The sequence below is a fragment of the Rhizophagus irregularis genome, chromosome 10 (assembly GCF_026210795.1).
Source record: "Rhizophagus irregularis chromosome 10, complete sequence".
Classification (NCBI taxonomy): domain Eukaryota; kingdom Fungi; phylum Glomeromycota; class Glomeromycetes; order Glomerales; family Glomeraceae; genus Rhizophagus; species Rhizophagus irregularis.
This window is the reverse complement of record NC_089438.1, coordinates 4120658-4140525: the sequence shown is the minus strand read 5'-3', so window position 1 is coordinate 4140525 and position 19868 is coordinate 4120658. Positions and strand designations below refer to the sequence as shown.

The window sequence follows — 19868 nt, the reverse complement described above, 5'->3', positions numbered from 1 at the left end:
TTTCGCGTCTTTTTTTTATCTGACAACGTTATTATCACACTCTTTTTTTAGAAACACTGGACTTCGGTATGTCTTTTTTTTTTGTTTGAAAATATTATTATTGTGTTTTTTCTCTCTTTTTTTTAGGAGCTTTTTCTGAATTTTATTCACTATCTACTTTCGATCCGGATAGAACCCGTTATCCGGATAAACTAAAAGCAATCTTGAATTGCATCACTATATCAGTAATATCACTATATAACGTGATACATGAAAGATTTGCTTCGCAAAGATGACTTTAAGTTATATTTATTAAATCTATGATATTAATTATAATTTAATGATATTATACTTTGTTAAGTATAATGATGAAAATCTAGAAAAAATGTTATATTATGCAAAATATCTAAAAATTCTATAAAATAAAAAAAAAATAATTAAAACAATAGAATGTTCAAATGTTTATTGTTTTTCGAATGATTAAGGAATGTAAATTATGAGTTAATAATTTCTAGTCTTCTTTGTGCATCTCTATTTCCTCCTTTAGCAGCATCTTTATATAATTCAACCGCCTTTTCTTTATCAATTTCGGTTCCAATTCCACTCTCATAACAGTATCCAAGATTATATAATCCATTTAAATAACCTTTTTCAACTGATTTTTTATAATGTTCAAATGCTTTAACTTCATTTTTTTCAATACCAATTCCATCTTGATAACATTTACCCAAACAATGATACGCGGCGACATATCCATTCTCAGCTGCTTTTTTATACAAATCAATGGCCTTTTCTAAATCTTGATCAATTCCTTCACCATTTTCGTATAAATATCCTAAACGACATTGTGCGTTACCATATTCTTGTTTAGCTGATTTTTCATACCATTCAATTGCCTTTTTCATATTTTTTTGCGTTCCTCTACCATTTTCATAAAAATATCCTAAATTTAATTGTGCGAATTTATTTCCATTCATTGCTGCTTTTTCGTACCAATAATATGATTTTTCTAAATCTTGATCAATTCCTTTTTCTTTTTCATTTTCATAACATAAACCCAAATAAAATTGTGCAAGTTTATTTCCATTTTCTGCCGATTTTTGATACCAATAAAAGGCTTTTTTAGGAACCTTATAAAGTTTACCTAAATAAACTTGAGCCATAAAATAATTATTTTTTGATGCTTTTGAAAATAAAGCAAATGCTTTATCTTCATTTCTCTTTACAATAATTCCATTAAAATAAAGAAAACCATGAAAGAAAATATATTTTGATGATATTTGATTTTTAATAAGCCAATCAAGAATGTTGTCTAGTAAAGGTTGATTGATATATTGAATATTTTGTTCAATAATTTGTTTTACTCCTGCCAAACCATAACCAAATTCATCATGTAATTTGATTAAATGATCTATCAATTTATCAATAATATTTTCAATGTCATCCGAATCTGTTATATTAATTAATAAATTATTTTGTATAATATTCCAATTTGCCGAACTGATACTATTTTCGAATTCTTGTTTATTTGTAAACTCGTCATAATTAAAATATGTCATATAATTATTCTCAATTACTTTTTCTATCAAATTAACATGGTCGAAATCGTTGGTTTGAATCATTGACATATTGATAATGAAAAAAGAAAATAAAAGCTTTGTTTAATATCAAAAAAAAAAATAATTTTTTTTATAAAAATTTTTTTTTTACAGAATTTGTAAATAGGTTCAAGTTAAGCAGCGTGGGTTTAAATAGTTAATTGAACAGGTATGTCTTTGTTAAGCGTTTTCTGCATATTTTTATTTAAGTCGATCAAATTTTTAAACTCGGTAAAAATTTTCCACCAACAATCATTTTTTAACTATCATTGATCTTCATGCAGAATTACATCAAATTCCATTTTGAAAACAAAAACTTTTATTTCTCTTGTTGATTGTGATCGGCAATAAAAGCAAAAGTTGCGCCACGCAAATTTTTTGTGATGTAATTACTGCGCAAATTCAATTTGTAAAAATTTTAATTGAATTTATTCGCGCAGTTGGCGCATATGACTTCATAAGTTGCATAACAAAACTTTTATGAATAATCTAAATTTCCGAAACAATAATGAATATCATAAATTAAATGAACACAAAAGAAATAGGAAATTGTAGAAGTGCATGATATAATTATTTTTTTAAAAGAATAAATTACCAATAATTATCCTACAACCAAATAGGATCATGCTTTTTTCATCATGCTGATAATTTTCTTTTATTATATTTAAAACTACAATTGCATAATTATTGTTGATATACTAAATAACATCATGTACTAAATATCGTACTAAATATCATGTACTAAATATTATACCGTAGATATTGATACCATTTTTATAATAAATTACTATGATAAATTAATCTTTCTTTTAAGTTGGGAGATTAAATCGCAATTAAATAACTCTTTAAATTGGTCGCCAATTTCCTAGTTATCGGTTAATGGTAATTGTTTTTTTAAAGAATTTTGATGATCCTCGTGAAATAATACTAAAAAATAAATTAGAGACAAATTAATAAAGTTACAAAACAAAAACATATTAATAAATAAAACAGTGCCTGCCTTTGCAGTTTTAAAGTCATTGTTTTCTTTCCCATTATTTGTTTATTATTTTCACATGAATCTTGGCCGTTTAATATTTTCACCCTTTTGTCGTAGCAAATATGGAACTAATTATTTTACTTAGAATAATTCTTAATAAATTAAGTCATTAATTTGATTGTCCGAAAATACTATAAATACTATGCAAAAAAGTTCGACTGTTCCCACGTGATTTTTACACACGTGATTAGGTGTATACACATCTACAGGAGTCAGTAGTGTTAAATAAACTACTTTTTAACTTTATTAGTTTCAATAATATTTAAATTAGGCTTTGTTATTTTAAACTCTGATAAACTTTAGATTAAACTTTTAAGATTTAGCTTTTTGTTTTTTGAGATTAAATTATTCTCGTAAAAATAAAAATAATTTAATAAATAAATATATAATCAATTACGATAATGTCCTTTTTATGCTATTGTCATTTGAAAACTTCGATATATTAAAAATGCAAGAGGCAGCAAGAGAGATTGTCTGTAGAAAAACGATTAATTTCAGTAATTTCTTAATGTAATTTTATCTTTTATAAACAATTTAAAATTACTAAAATTACAGTGTTTAATTTTCAATTATTTAACTATACAAATTATCTATTTATCGAAAAAAAAATTAATTTTTAACAATTATTTAAATCATTAATTAATTAGAAATCATTAAATTTAACGCAACCAAAATAAATTTCTTTTTTTTTTCTGAAAAACTAGAACCGAGGACGCTCTGGATTTTCTAACAGTTCCATCACTAGTTTATTTACTTAATTATCATTTGTGGAACTAATTAAAATATTATTTGATTTAATTCAAGAATTATAATTCAAATTCAAAATAAATGGTGTTAAAGTCGAATACTGACAATTTGATTTTAAATTTAATACAATTAATTATACAGTAAATCATTCAGAAATAAAGAATTTTATATATTATTTCAACATTCGTGGCTTATTATATTAGAAATATACTTTCAAGGAACGTGAGAGTTTAAATTCAAATTAAGAAATTGAAAATCTGTCCATAATTCTTTATTTAATTTAGAGAAAAGAAGGTCATATATAGGTTTATTTTAAATGGAGAATATACATTATTTTTTAATCCTTATTTTTCTTTATTATACGAAATTCTTATTGAGGATTTAATTTGCAATTTATTGTTATTATTTTTTTTAATAAAGCCAAATAAAAGCTTATGGTTTATCATTAAATGGTAATTATAAGCTACGTTTAACTTTAAAATATTGTAATATACAGTAATGTATATTTAGTTATTGTATATATTTAGTTAACCAGACTAAAAAATTTTTGCGTTTCCATCATTCTCATCAATATGACATTTTTTTTTTATTACTTGCACTATTTATTAATTAAGTTTTTATATTATAGCGTTAACGTTAACAGATTTTTAAAGTAATGACTAATTATATACCCTTGAAATCAGTCATATATTGTAAATGAAAATTAAAATTTAAAAATTAAAATGATTGTTAAATCGGTCGTGGTTTTATTTTCATGATGAATAATAAGGTTTTCTCATTTGGTAATGTTTAGGACGAACTATCATTAATTATTGCCGTTTTGAAATTGGTGATCTGCAAGGCGATTCAAAAAACACTAATGTGTAATGTGTGTCATGTAATACGAGATCACGCCTATTGCCGGTAAGCCACAATTGATCATCGATCACGTGATCACGACAATTATTTTTAGATCAAACAAAAAAATAAAAAAATCATTGTTACAATAAGTTATTACTTTTTTACTGCATTATATAATGTGCGTTTTTTCGATGTTCATAATTTTCTAATTTTAAAGTAAATTGTTTTTTGACGATCATATTGATCAATGTGTATGTCTTCTTAAAATCATTGATTTAGAAAAAGAATATTTCTTGGAAATAATATTTATTATATCATTGTAATCTTAATGCATGCATAAATTATACTTTATTCGTCTTCCAAAGTTCAAAAATTGTTCACTTTGGGAGGACTTGGTATTGTTACACAAATTTACTCGTCGCAGTAAATTTTTTCTAAAATCAAACGGCTGGTTTGTCCTACTGAATACTTCTAATCATTCCGATTGTATAATATATTATTATGCTTCATATGATTTACAAACTTTTCATACACAAATAAACTTTCTGAGACGGCTGATCAGCTATTGTCATCACTACGATACTTTTGTGCGGAATTTAGATTAGTTGGAATTTGAAATGGAAGGATATAAGTTTTTCGAGAAAAAAAAAATGATGGCGCAGTAAAATGATAAAATTAGAATTGTCTTTTAATAATAATTTGATTATATTTTTAACTATTTAAAATATAAATTTATTACCAATTTGAACTTTTATTATTCTATAAATAAGTCATTGTTAAATAAGAAATTTAATTGTAAGTTTATAATCACGAGTCACGACTCATTTTTTTGAACAAAAAAAATTTTTTCTTTCCGAAATTTATTTATTTATTTATTTATTTTTCGATAAAAATAAAACCTAATTTTCACTAAGAACTTTCAATTTAGATATTTTTTTTGAATTTAAGTCGATTCTCTGAACATTGTACCGCACATAAAATGATTTAACTCAATCTCGTATTATAAAAAACTTAAACAACAAAGTCTTGTATCACCACCAAAAAAATTATTACGATTGATGTAATTTACTACTTATCTATAATTTAATTATTTCCGTATTATATGAAAGTGCATGATCATTTTCATCAATCGTAATATTAAAAGTTCCAAATTAACACTGATGTTATAACGCTTGGGTTTGTCTTAGAAGATAGTGCAATTATATCTGAACAGTTTATCATCAAGCAAGAAAACCCTGTATTTTCCTAAATAATATCAAGATAATTCACTAAAAAGATATATAAAAAAAAGAATGAATTATTTGTTTAGTAAAAGTATCAGCTACAATATCTTTTGAAATTGGAGATCAACGGAACTTATCAGACTATCATACCGAGTTATTACAAATCAAAGAAGAGCAGCAAGCTTCTAGAAGACTGTAAGATATTCAGTAACAATTTGAACATGTTACAAAGGAAGACACACAACCTTACAATAAGTGAGTTGAAGTTTCACCAAGTTATTGAGCATTAGGCGCGCTTGTAATAGGGTTCTTTCGATAAGTTCCTTGAAAGAAGTTGCCAAACAGTTATGATAATAAGATTGAGAATTGATAAAAAAATCAAGATGAATAAAGTGATGCAAACTCATTTCTTTTTAAGCGTAAAAGTAAATGAATCCTTATTTGAATTTTGAAAATTCTGGAACGCCAAACTCAATAACATTATTTTCAACTTTCACGTGTCAGTGAATAACGCCAGGATGGTTACAAAAAAAAATTGTAAATCTGGATGTTGTTTACATGAGACGTCAGACGTCTGAGACGCGATTTTTAAGTTTACAAGTTTGTTTTATTTTAATAATATATTATCTTTACGTTTAAAAATGGATGGTTTATTTAAAATAAATAATTATTAAACACATAGTTCCATATTGGGCCGGTGACCTACAATACCGCAGTACGGCTAAAAAATCCTATAAGCGGACTTTGATCAGCTAAAATATTATCAGACTAATCGGGACTATTAATTATGAGTCATCTCTTTTGTCTCATGATTTTGATTATGACATAATCGACTAACAAATTTATATAAAAATCCACTCCCGAAATTTTTCTCTTTCTTTCTCTTCACTCTTGTCAATAAACTTATTTTTTTCACAGTATTTTATCCCTTCCCTTTTTTAAAAAGTTCTTAATAAAATTTTTTTATTTTATTTTTAACTTAAATTTTTACTTGTGTTAATACGTCCTTCTGTCTCTCTCTCACACATTTTGGGGAAGACTTATGATCTAAAGCTTAGGGTGGGCTTCAAAGCCTAACAAACAAAGATGTCACATATGCCTAAGAAAGGGACGAAGTGTCAAAATTTTTGACAATATTTTCAGCAAAGCTAATAGTAAATATTTATTACTTTATTATTTTTATACTTGAATCTTTATTACAAATATTAAAAAAAAATCTTTTTTTATTATAGAGTGATAGGATAAAATGAAAATGAAGGTGCACATATTTTCTTAGAGAAGTTCTTGAAAAAGAGTGCGTATCAAGTATTAAAAACACGAAATTTTTTTTTTGATGTTAAAACAATAAAAAGATATTATTGGGCGTTTTTTATAAAACTAGTAACGATTTTGTTGATCATTTTTGTTGATCATTTATTTTAAATTTATTATAAATTTTGTCACGAGATTTTCTATGGAAATCATTTCTCAATTTGTTATTAAAACACCTGCTGAATTGCCTCGAAATTGAAAATCATTTCCCTTTTTATAAAAAAATTTCCTTTTTGGTAAAAAACTCTCAGATTAATCTTATATAACTTTATGTAAATGTCAATGACAATGTCAATGTCAGTGACAATGTCAATGTCAATGTCAATGTCAATGTCAATGTCAATGACAATGACAATGAAAAAAACTTCTAATGCCAACTTTTCGCAAAAACTCTTCCTGTGCCACTAAAAGTCCCTGTTAAATTGTTGCATCATTCAATATTTGCATAATTTCATTTTTTTGTTGATCATTAAAATTTCATAAAATATTGCAAAAAAATAAAAAAATTGTAAAAAAAATGTTTCAGCGTTTTTTCATATAATATTATTAAAAAAAATGCCAAAAACTTTTTTTTTTGCATTACTATTAAGAAAAAAACATTTGGGCATTTTTCCATATAAAATTATAAAAAAAATAACGCAAAAACGTTTTTTCTTCATTTTTTATTTTTTTAACAAAAATGTCAAGACTGACGTTTTTAATTAAAAAAACCAATATTTTTTTGATTTTTAATCACAAAAATGTCAAAGTCTGACGTTTTTAATTAAAAAAATCATTTTTTTTTTATTTTTTAATAACAAAAACGTCAAGTCTGACGTTTTTAATTAAAAAAAACCAATATTTTTTTGATTTTTATTTTTTAATCACAAAAATGTCATGTCTGACGTTTTTTAATTAAAAAAATCATTTTTTTGATTTTTTAATAACAAAAATGTCAAGTCTGACGTTTTTAATCAAAAAAATCATTTTTTTTTTATTTTTTAATTACAATAATGTCAAGTCTAACATTTTTAATCAAAAAAATCATTTTTTTTAATTTTTTAATTACAAAAACGTCAAGTCTGACATTTTTAATTAAAAAAAACAATATTTTTTTGATTTTTAATTACAAAATGCCAAGTCTGACGTTTTTAATTAAAAAAACCAATATTTTTTTGATTTTTAATCACAAAAATGTCAAAGTCTGACGTTTTTAATTAAAAAAATCATTTTTTTTTTGATTTTTTAATAACAAAAACGTCAAGTCTGACGTTTTTAATAAAAAAAAACCAATATTTTTTTGATTTTTATTTTTTAATCACAAAAATGTCAAGTCTGACGTTTTTTAATTAAAAAAATCATTTTTTTGATTTTTTAATAACAAAAATGTCAAGTCTGACGTTTTTAATCAAAAAAATCATTTTTTTTTGATTTTTTAATTACAATAATGTCAAGTCTAACGTTTTTAATCAAAAAAATCATTTTTTTTGATTTTTTAATTACAAAAACATCAAGTCTGACATTTTTAATCAAAAAAATCATTTTTTTTGATTTTTTAATTACAAAAACGTCAAGTCTGACATTTTTAATTAAAAAAAACAATATTTTTTTGATTTTTAATTACAAAATGCCAAGTCTGACGTTTTTAATTAAAAAATCAATATTTTTTTTGATTTTTAATCACAAAAACATCAAGTCTGACATTTTTAATTAAAAAAAACCAATATTTTTTTTGATTTTTAATCACAAAAATGTCAAGTCTGACGTTTTTAATTAAAAAAATCATTTTTTTGATTTTTTAATTACAAAAACGTCGAGTCTGACGTTTTTAATTAAAAAATCATTTTTTTTTGATTTTTTAATTACAAAAACGTCAAGTCTGACGTTTTTAACTAAAAAAATCAATTTTTTTGATTTTTAATTACAAAATTGTCAAATCTAACGTAAAAAATAATTTTTTGAATCATAAAAATGTTAAATCTGACGTTTTTAATTAAAAAATCATTTTTTTTTTATTTTTAATCACAAAAATGTCATGTCTGACGTTTTTAACTAAAAAAATCATTTTTTTTTTGATTTTTTAATTAAAAAACGTCAAGTCTGACGTTTTTTAACTAAAAAAGTCATTTTTTTGATTTTTTAATTACAAAAACGTCAAATCTGACGTTTTTAATTAAAAAAATCATTTTTTTTATTTTTAATCACAAAAATGTCATGTCTGACGTTTTTTAACTAAAAAAGTCATTTTTTTTTTGATTTTTTAATTACAAAAATGTCAAGTCTGACGTTTTTTAACTGAAAAAGTCATTTTTTTTGACTTTTTAATTACAAAAACGTCAAGTCTGACGTTTTTTAACTGAAAAAGTCATTTTTTTTGATTTTTTAATTACAATAACGTCAAGCCTGACATTTTTCAACTAAAAAAGTCATTTTTTTGATTTTTTAATTACAAAAACGTCAAGCCTGACGTTTTTCAACTAAAAAAGTCATTTTTTTGATTTTTTAATTACAAAAACGTCAAGTCTGACATTTTTTAACTAAAAAAATCATTTTTTTTTATTTTTAATCACAAAAATGTCATGTCTGACGTTTTTAACTAAAAAAAAACATTTTTTTGATTTTTTAATTACAAAAACGTCGAGTCTGACATTTTTAATTAATAAAATCATTTTTTTTTTGATTTTTTAATTACAAAAACGCCAAGTCTTACGTTTTTAACCAAAAAAATCAATTTTTTTTGATTTTTAATCAAATCTAATGTAAAAAATGATTTTTTAATCATAAAAACGTCAAGTCTGACGTTTTTAATAAAAAAATCAATTTTTTTTATATTTAATTATAAAAACGTTTGATGACCCGACCCAAAATTTTTGAGTCAATCTGACAGTATAATGATTATAACTCACTAATAATTACCAAGTTACTCTAGTTTATACTTTAAATTTGTTATCTGACCTCTTATCATTGAATTGTATTTATTCTTCGTTTATTTATCAGTTATAGCACTATTTTGTATTGAAATACTGGACAACAGATGAAAGTTCTCTGAATAGAGTATTACTGATTTCTAGATGAGTGTAAATGGCGCAAAAGACTTTAAAAGAGGTGTGTATTTTTTTATTTGCAAAGTGGGTAACTTCCTAAGCTAAAATTAGAACGGATAACTCATTTGAGTCGGGGAGTTCACAAATTTTACTTAGGAGGGTACTGGATTTATTTGTTTGGGTTGGGTAAGGGTGAGCAAAGTGGGTAATTCCTATGAAATTACCTGCTTTTTATTTTATTTTATTTTATTTTATTTTTATTTTTATTTTTTTATTCCCTTTTTTTCTTTTTTTTTCTTTTTTTTTATTTCTCTTGTTTACTTGATAACCAACTCAAGCAAATAACATCCTACTTTGTTATTGATAAAGTCTGCTAATTCTAAAGGAGGAATTGGCTATGTCTTCTTTACCATTAAATAAAAATTTAGCACACTATTAATAATTTTTTCTTTTTTATAATAGGTAAATGCAGAGATTTACAATCACTGGTGAAATGAAGAAATTTCCTAGAGGAATTCTTGAAAAAGAGTGCATATTAAATATTAAAAATGTGAAATTTTTTTTTTTTTAATGTTTATACTTTATATTTGTTATCTGATTTCTTATTATTGGATTGTATTTATTCCTTTTTTTATTTATTAGTTACATCACTATTTTGTATTGAAATACTGAACAACAGATGAAAGTTTTCTGAATTTCAAGCATTACTGATTTTCTAGATGAGTGAAAAGAGGTGTGTATTTTTTTATTTGCAAAGTGGGTAACTTTCTAAGCTAAAATTAGAACGGATAACTCATTTGAGTCGGGGAGTTCACAAATTTTACTTAGGAGAATACTGGATTTATTTGTTTGGGTTGGGTAAGGTTGAGCAAAGTGGGTAATTCCTATGAAATTACCTGCTTTTTCTTTTTTATTTTATTTTATTTTTATTTTTATTTTTTTATTCCCTTTTTTCTTTTTTCTTTTTATTTTTTTTTATTTCTCTTGTTCACTTGATAACCAACTCAAGCAAATAACATCCTACTTTGTTATTGATAAAGTCTGCTAATTCTAAAGGAGGAATTGGCTATGTCTTCTTTACCATTAAATAAAAATTTAGCACACTATTAATAATTTTTTCTTTTCATAATAGGTAAATGCAGAGATTTACAATCACTGGTAGAATGAAGAAATTTCTTAAAGGAGTTTTTGAAAAAGAGTGCATATTAAATATTAAAAATGTGAAATTTTTTTTTTTTAATGTTTATACTTTATATTTGTTATCTGATTTCTTATTATTAGATTGTATTTATTCCTTTTTTTATTTATTAGTTACAGTACTATTTTGTATTGAAATACTGGACAACAGATGAAAGTTTTCTGAATCTCAAGCATTACTGATTTTCTAGATGAGTGAAAAGAGGTGTGTATTTTTTTATTTGCAAAGTGGGTAACTTTCTAAGCTAAAATTAGAACGGATAACTCATTTGAGTCGGGGAGTTCACAAATTTTACTTAGGAGGATACTGGATTTATTTGTTTGGTTGGATAAGGGTGAGCAAAGTGGGTAATTCCTATGAAATTACCTGCTTTTCTTTTTTATTTTATTTTATTTTTATTTTTTATTCCCTTTTTTTCTTTTTTCTTTCAATTTTTTTTATTTCTCTTGTTCACTTGATAACCAACTCAAGCAAATAACATCCTACTTTGTTATTGATAAAGTCTGCTAATTCTAAAGGAGGAATTGGCTATGTCTTCTTTACCATTAAATAAAAATTTAGCACACTATTAATAATTTTTTCTTTCTTATAATAGGTAAATGCAGAGATTTACAATCACTGGTAAAATGAAGAAATTTCCTAGAGGAATTCTTGAAAAAGAGTGCGTATTAAATATTAAAAATGTGAAATTTTTTTTTTAATGTTTATACTTTATATTTGTTATCTGATTTCTTATTATTGGATTGTATTTATTCCTTTTTTTATTTATTAGTTACAGCACTATTTTGTATTGAAATATTGAACAACAGATGAAAGTTTTCTGAATTTCAAGCATTACTGATTTTCTAGATGAGTGAAAAGAGGTGTGTATTTTTTTATTTGCAAAGTGGGTAACTTTCTAAGCTAAAATTAGAACGGATAACTCATTTGAGTCGGGGAGTAGTAGTATGAAAACCCCAATTCTGGCTCACCTACTTATCTCATAATCTAAACCGTTTATTAATATTTTCACCTACTTATATGCTACATATTTTATAACCTAAATCACCTTTTTTATATTTTTACCTACTTATATCCTACTTATCTCATAATCTAAACCGTTTATTAATATTTTCACCTACTTATATCCTACTTATTTCATAATCTAAATCATTTATTAATATTTTCACCTACTTACCCCCAACCGAACAAGAAATAGGATTTCAAAGCCAACGGAGCCAAAAAAGGTAAGGAATATTAACCCATCCAGGAAACCAGCCATGGAGTCAATAGAGCGGAATAGCAAGGCAAGCAATTACCCTTATACCGAGAAAAAATGTAATTGAATAAAAGGTAGGTATCAAGTAACTATACAGATAAATAGTACATAACATGGTATATACCGCAGAAAAGTTAGCAACAATCTTCGGCTGCACAGTCTCCGATCTTATGGCTATCAATAGAGAAATCCTAAAAAGCTGTCAAACCCCGCACGCAGTATCAGCAATCCCTGAACTTGTAGGCCATATCCTGGAATACATTCCAAGTAACAATTTTGGACCGCATCTTCTAGAAGTCAATCCAATCTGGAGAGCCGAAGCTGAACGAGTACTCTGGAAGCGGCGCATACAAGCCGAGGAGGCATACGAACAGGTGGCAAATATATGTAAGAAAGCTGAAAGGGCTTTCTGGCGAGATTGTGCAGATGGTGGTATAAATTTTGATAAACTTTCCGATGAATCAACTAAAATTAGTCAAGAAAAGTATACCAAATTCAAAGAAATGGTAGTCATAGAACAAGCTATTCTCCATTGTAGTTTTATATCAGAAGAAACTAATAAGGGAGAATACATCCGAATGATGCGCAATTTTGAGTTATTTAAGGATGGGGATACTCCTGATGAGAATGCGTTCGGTGACTCGGATGATGATGACTCAGATGACGAGGAATAGATTATATCCAGATAAATTTTAGAAGGCGATATTAACCCGCCTTCATCTTTTTTTACTCTCATAGGGTAGGGAGACAATTAATTTTATTTTCAGAAAAAAATCTAATTGAATAAAAGAGGAGTATAAAAAGTTTACAAAATGTTAACACATCAAGCAAGAAGTGCCCAACACAGACAAGTCGTCCGATCAGTTCTAGCTGAACTCAAGCAGGTACCTGTCAAGTCCATCCCATATCCCCGCTCAAATGCAAAATTGCAGGAATATGAGGATGAGATCCGCCAAATCCGTGAAGTACAAGCGGCGGTAACCAATGAAGAGATAACCCGCATGATGCAAATTGACCTAGACCCACATTATGAGGTAGTCTTTGAACGTCGTGATCAGGTACGTATAGGAAAGGAGTTAACAGACTCAAACTTTACGGCTGATATTGCTATAGGAATACCTGGAGAGCATGACTATGCTTCATTTCTTACAGCACACAGTCAAACAATCCAGAATATTCTTCGGGATGAAAGAAATCGATTGGGATCAATAAAAGTAAGAATTGGAATATTTGCCACAATAAGACGTTTAGATTCTTACCTTGAGGGATTATTCGGAGATGGTAACTTTAGTGAAGATGATGGAGTAGAGTATATCTACAGATATAACATACCATTTAAAACTCGCAATATGCCAATCCTACCATCAACAGATATTAATGGTACATTTAACTTTGCATTAGCAAGAATCATGCAGAAAGTAGAAGACTATGTAAATTACGGATCAGGTTGGGAATTCTATCGTGTAGAAAAAATATTCATAGAAATCTCGCAATTCCAACCACCCACAGGAGCAGGACATATACCACTCCCAAAAGATCTTGCCACGAAAAAGGGAGTAGTAAATCCAGCTAATGATGATGACAAATGCTTCCAGTGGGCAATCCTAGCAGCATTACATCCAGTAGAAAAGAACGCAGAAAGAATTTCCAAGTATAAGGAGTATGTAAATGAGTTAAACTTTGAAGGTATCGAAATTTCCAGTACAAGCTGATGAGGTAATTCTAAGAAGATTTGAGCGACAGAACCCAACTATTGCCCTCTGCATCTGTGAATGGCGTGACCACCGCCTATGTCCAATATATGTTACCGATAGGGATGATGCAAAGGGCCGTAAAATAATAGATTTAGTACTTATCAGTAACGGGGAAAAGCAGCACTATTGCTGGATTAAGAATATGAGCCGTTTAGTAAATAAACGTACAAAAGATGGACATGCAACATTTGTCTGCCGATGGTGTATCTCCCACTTCACACATCAACAAGAAATCAATGACAAATATGTAGCAATATGTCGAGGATTAAAGAAAACCCCACAAGCAGACCGAATGCCATCAGTAAAGAAAGGAAATGATATATATGAATTCAAGAACTGGAAACGCCGCATGCAAGTCCCATATTACTTTGTTGCAGACTTTGAAGCCCTAGTAATGGACATACCACCCACAGATGAAGACAAAGATAAGAAAACCAAGAAAGTACAAGAGCAAATCCCCTGCTCATACTCGTATATTAAGGTAAGATATGATGGTGTAAGTGAATCACAGAAGATATTTACAGGAGAAAATGCAGCACAAAAATTTGTAATCGAAATGCTAAATGAGGCTGAAGCAATCCGTAATGAATTCAGAAACCCAATGGAAATGATGCCGTTAACAACCCAAGAGCAAGCAAGTTATGATAATGCAATAAACTGCTGGATATGTTGTAATCCCTTAGATGGAAATAAAGTAAGAGACCACTGCCATATTACAGGAAGGTATCGAGGTGCAGCACATAGAGAATGTAATCTTGACTTATCCATAAAACCTCGTGAAATGCATATCCCAGTAATCTTTCACAATTTATCAGGATATGATGGACATATAATTATGCAAGGAATTGGTGCAATGGAATGTGAGGATGATATTGATCCTATCACTTATAACATGGAAAAGTATATGGCATTCAAGTTAGGTTCCCTCCGATTTATAGACAGCTTACAATTCATGAAATCAAGTCTCGACAAATTAGCATCCAACCTAGGCGCAGAAAAATGTAGAGCACAAGAATGTAGTAATCCACAACACTTATGGCGAATTGATGCAGGTAGATGCTTTGCACATCCCAAAAACTTTAAGATAACACGAAGTTAAATACCACCTGAATTACTCGAGATTTATCTTAAGAAAGGTGTCTACCCGTATGAATATATGGATGACTGGAAAAAGTTCGAGAAAACTAGTTTACCACCTAAAGGAGCATTCTATAGCAAACTTAATGAAACCCACATTAGTGATAAAGAATACGAATATGCACAGTATGTATGGGAAAAAGCAGGATGTAAAACAATGCAAGATTATCATGACATTTATCTCAAAACTGACGTCCTCCTACTAGCCGATATATTTCAGAATTTCCGAGAAATGGCCTTGAAAAAATATGGGTTAGATCCTCTCTGGTACTATTCAACACCAGGCTTCGCATGGGATGTACTATTCTTAATGACAGGGTAAAGATTGGATCTTATAACTGACCAGGACATGTATATGATGGTAGAACAAGGATTACGTGGTGGAATCTCTATGGTAAGTAAACGATATGCTTATGCAAATAATCCAGGTATGGGAGAAGGTAAATGGACCACAGATAAGCCCAAGTCATCTATTCTATACTTAGACGCAAATAACCTATATGGATGGGCCATGTTGCAATACTTACCTACAGGTAACTTCCACTGGATAAAGGAGGAAAACGAGTTATCTAACATTCAAAGGCAAATAGAAAGTAATGAAATACCAGATGATTCTTCTGAGGGATATATCCTTAAAGTCAAACTGGAGTACCCTCAAGCCCTCCATTCACAACACACAGATTACCCCCTTGCACCAGAACGAATGAAGGTTAAGAAGGAATGGCTTAGTAAAAAGCAGCAGGAAATAATAGCACGTTCAGGACAATGATATACACCCACGGATAAGCTCATCCCTAACCTATTTGATAAGGATGAATATGTAGTTCATTATAGAAATCTCCAGTATTATGTTAGCCAGGGCTTAGTAATCAAGAAGGTCTATGAAGCTATAAAATTCGAGTAGGCTCCATGGATAAAACCATACATAGAATTTAACACCGCCGAACGTGCTAAGGCTAAAAACGATTTTGAGAAGGACTTCTATAAACTCATGAATAATAGTGTATTTGGTAAAACTATGGAAAATCTCAGGAAACGTGTACGTGTCTCAGTAGTACAACCCCAAACCCATCCCAAGAAATATAAAAAGCTTACCTCAGATCCTGCATTCAAGGGTCGTAAAATATTCTCAGAAAATCTTGTTGCAATCCACCGACAAAAAGTAGAGGTAATGCTTAACCGTTCAACATATGTGGGTATGAGTGTGCTTGACCTCTCGAAGCTCTGTATGTATCAATTCTACTATGATACTCTTAAAGTACGATATGGTGAAAAAATCCAGTTATGTTATACAGACACAGACTCACTTCTTGTACAAATCCAAACTGAGGATATTAATGCAGACCTTATAGATATGGCAGACCAATTTGACTTCAGTGATTATCCTAAAGATCATCCTGTACGAAAAGCATTAGGTGATAAGACTGACATAAATATGAAAATCCCAGGGAAATTTAAGGATGAATGTAATGGAGCAGTTATAGCAGAATTTATTGGCCTCCGTCCCAAAATGTATTCCATTCTCAAGGTAGGGGATGAGACCACCAATCCAAAACATGGTATCCGTAAGGCTAAAGGTGTCCCCTCAAAGGTAGTTAAAAAAGAGTTCCACCATGAGCGGTATAATAAAGCACTCTTTGATCCTAAACATAATGATACAGTCACCTTTAGAGCAATCCGATCTGATAGACATGCCATAAATGTTATAGAAATGTCGATGGTGGGATTATCCCCTATGGATAATAAAAAATGGATTGCACAAGATAATATCACAATGTATGCACATGGAGATTATAGGATACCACAACTTGAAAATTAATATAATATATGAGTAGGAGGCAGCATAGTATCAGATGGCACAACTAATAATTCTTCTCGAGTAAATATTTTTTTAGGTCCATCAGATAACCTATATATAACCGGCTGCCCATCAACAACTGTGGAAGATTCAATTGTATAAACTTTAGTAGACCATATTGGATCAGTTGCACGTCTCCTACCTTGGTAATCTGAGTTATCAAGTAAGTATCTCACAAGAGAACCAGCTGGTAAACGTATTTCTTCTGCACCTACAGGTCTATCCTTCCAAATTTTTGAAGGTAGTGCATACACTTGATCTTTCTGGATTGCCTCAACTGGAGACATACCTAGTAGACGAGTATTAGAATTATTTAGCTCATTCACAATATCAGAAAGGTTCTTAACCCAGGCAGTATTCACTAGGGATGGCAACGGTCGGTCATGGTCAGTCATCGGTCGGTCATAACCGGTCAAGAACCTTTGACTGACCGACCGACCGTTTGACCGACCGGTCTGACCGACCGGTTAACTGACCGTTTGACCAACTGGTTAACCGATCCTGAAAATGTTTGCGACGTAATTTAATTGAAATACTTAATAAAAAACGTTTTCGCAACGTTTTCTATTAAAATGATTAAAAAAACGTTTGCGAAACATTTTTTTTATTAAATTACGTTTCGCAAACGTTTTCAGGATCGGTCAAACGGTCGGTCAAATGGTCGGTTAACCGGTCGGTCAGAGGTCTTTGACCGACCGATATCGGTCACGGTCATGACCGGTCATAACCGGTTAATGACCATGACCGTTGCCATCCCTAGTATTCACACCTTCTGTAAGGAGTTCCTTTGCATCCTGTATTTTGAAAAGTCTCTCTGCTAAAGTTCGATTATACCGTTCAACAATAGCCTGACTCTTATGAGTAGTACCCACCCGAATACGCACACCTTTTTCATCCATTAATCGGATAACTTCATCCTTAAATTCTGATCCCCCATCTACTTGTAAAACTCTTGGCCAAATAAGCGGGCAGTCTGCTTTACTATAAATCTTTTTAAATGCCTTAGCAACACGTGCAGAGCTGCGATCTTCTAGAGGTACTGAAGCTTTATATCGGCTAGCAACATCTACAATATTCAGACAGTATTTATACAGCTTTCTATCTACAGTATCATAGGGCATATATAAGATATCTGCTTGATGATACATATTTGGTCAAGTAATCTTATTAAAAGAAACCTGTGGAACATACTTGGGTATAGGTGAGTGTATTTGCCATATAGCCTGTTTATGCAACCACTCTGTAATATCAGATATGTTAAAATTATGGCCTTCAGCTTGCACTTTAGCCCAAAGTTTTTCAGGAGTACGATAATATCCACATGGATGGTAATAGATTTGTTGAAGGATATAATTTTGTTCGATTTGTTTATTAAATGTAGGGTCTATAAAAATCTGTGGAACTGGCAATGGAAGATACATCGTTAAAGACACAGATTACAAAGCTTGCACATACATTGCAATCACAAGAGCAATATATAAAATACCTGTATGGTGTAATCGAGGGTCATGAATCTGAGATAGAAGAACTTAGGCAAAAAAATGCTGAGTTGCGTGCAAAGCTTAAGAAAGTATTAGAAACGGCATCACTAAAGGAGGAAGGGCTTCAAGCATTAGAACGTCAGCTGATTGAAGTTGATACTCTAAATATTCAACTCAAAGATCGAATAAAAGAACTTGCTAATAGACAACGGAAAAATATGGCAGCAATTCCTCCTGACCCTATTACAGAAATCTTAAATAATCGGACAACTATAGCAAATATATAGTGTAGCTGGTATTCGTATTCACCTTGATCGTACAACTATAGCAGCACACCCTCATATAAATCATTTATTTAACACTGCAAATGATAGTCTTGATGCCATTATCCGATATGCTAATGAGTTGCGAAATATTATAGAAGATCAAGATAATATGGAGGATAGACTTGAAGGTTTGTTAGATGATGCACATAACCGTGAAGAATATCTTAGACAAGAACTTAATAATACACGTGCTACTATACTAAGAACAAGACGTACCTATGAGGATGCATATGCAAATGAAGTGCGTCATCGCCAACATTGGGAAGGCCTTGCACAAAATACTCAGATCCAATTGGCTAACATCCAGGCTCAATTTGCTAACAGTCAAATCCAACTAGCTAATGTCCAGAGAGAACGTGATGAGAGTAGAATAAATGCTCATAGATTATTACAGCGCTATAATACTGAAACAGAGCGAAGTAGAAGGCGGGCTAATGGTATCATTCAGCAAGCTCGAGCATGGAGAGGGCAATTTTTAAACTGTCGCAATCATGGTCAAAATTTGCAAAATCAGGTCAATAATTTGAATCAACAGATTCTAGCATTACAAAATAACCCTCCGGTAATACAACAACCTATAATGGCAGGATATGCACCTAAAAAATTTAGAGGAGCATCTGGTGAAGATCCAGAACTTTGGCTTCAAGAATTCAGGCAATGGTGTGAGTCTGCTGGACTTGATCCTGCTGCTAATGCTAGGACTCGTGTTAGGATTCATGGGATCTTTGAAACTTTACTTGAAGATGATGCTAGAGATTGGTATGAAATACATATTAAAGGAAAAAATTGGGAATGTGTAAATCTTCTGGATAATACTGGTGTGGCCAATCTTGCTGCTTTTAATGCTTTGAATAATGGCGCTATACAGGCTGTAGTGGCGAATCAATTTCGTGGAGGGGCTGGTGTATTACATGGACAAGCAGCTGCAGTTAATACTATTACTGGTGCTAATTTTATACCTGATCATACTGTATGGGATGAAGATTGGTCAATAGTCAAGGGTCGTCCTACTGATATAGCTGTTAATAATCCTAATGCTAATAATGGAGGTACAATTGTGGCTCCTGGAATACGTATTGGACAATTAATATATCGT

At 29.6% G+C, this 19868-nt stretch overlaps 2 protein-coding genes across 2 annotated transcripts; one reads left to right on the top strand and one right to left on the bottom strand.

The window, feature by feature from the left end:
* Positions 1-473: 473 nt before the first annotated feature.
* OCT59_002354 (uncharacterized protein) lies at positions 474-1607 on the bottom strand (the record flags this gene model as incomplete). Its single annotated transcript, XM_066144443.1, has 1 exon — positions 474-1607. The coding sequence occupies one exon, from the start codon at positions 1605-1607 to the stop codon at positions 474-476; it is 1134 nt and encodes a 377-aa protein (XP_065995606.1).
* A 10779-nt stretch (positions 1608-12386) lies between these two features.
* Positions 12387-12890, top strand: OCT59_002353 (uncharacterized protein; the record flags this gene model as incomplete). The annotated part of the gene is made up of 1 exon (XM_066144442.1): positions 12387-12890. One exon carries the CDS (start codon positions 12387-12389, stop codon positions 12888-12890), a length of 504 nt encoding a protein of 167 aa, XP_065995605.1.
* Between the last annotated feature and the right edge of the window lie 6978 nt (positions 12891-19868).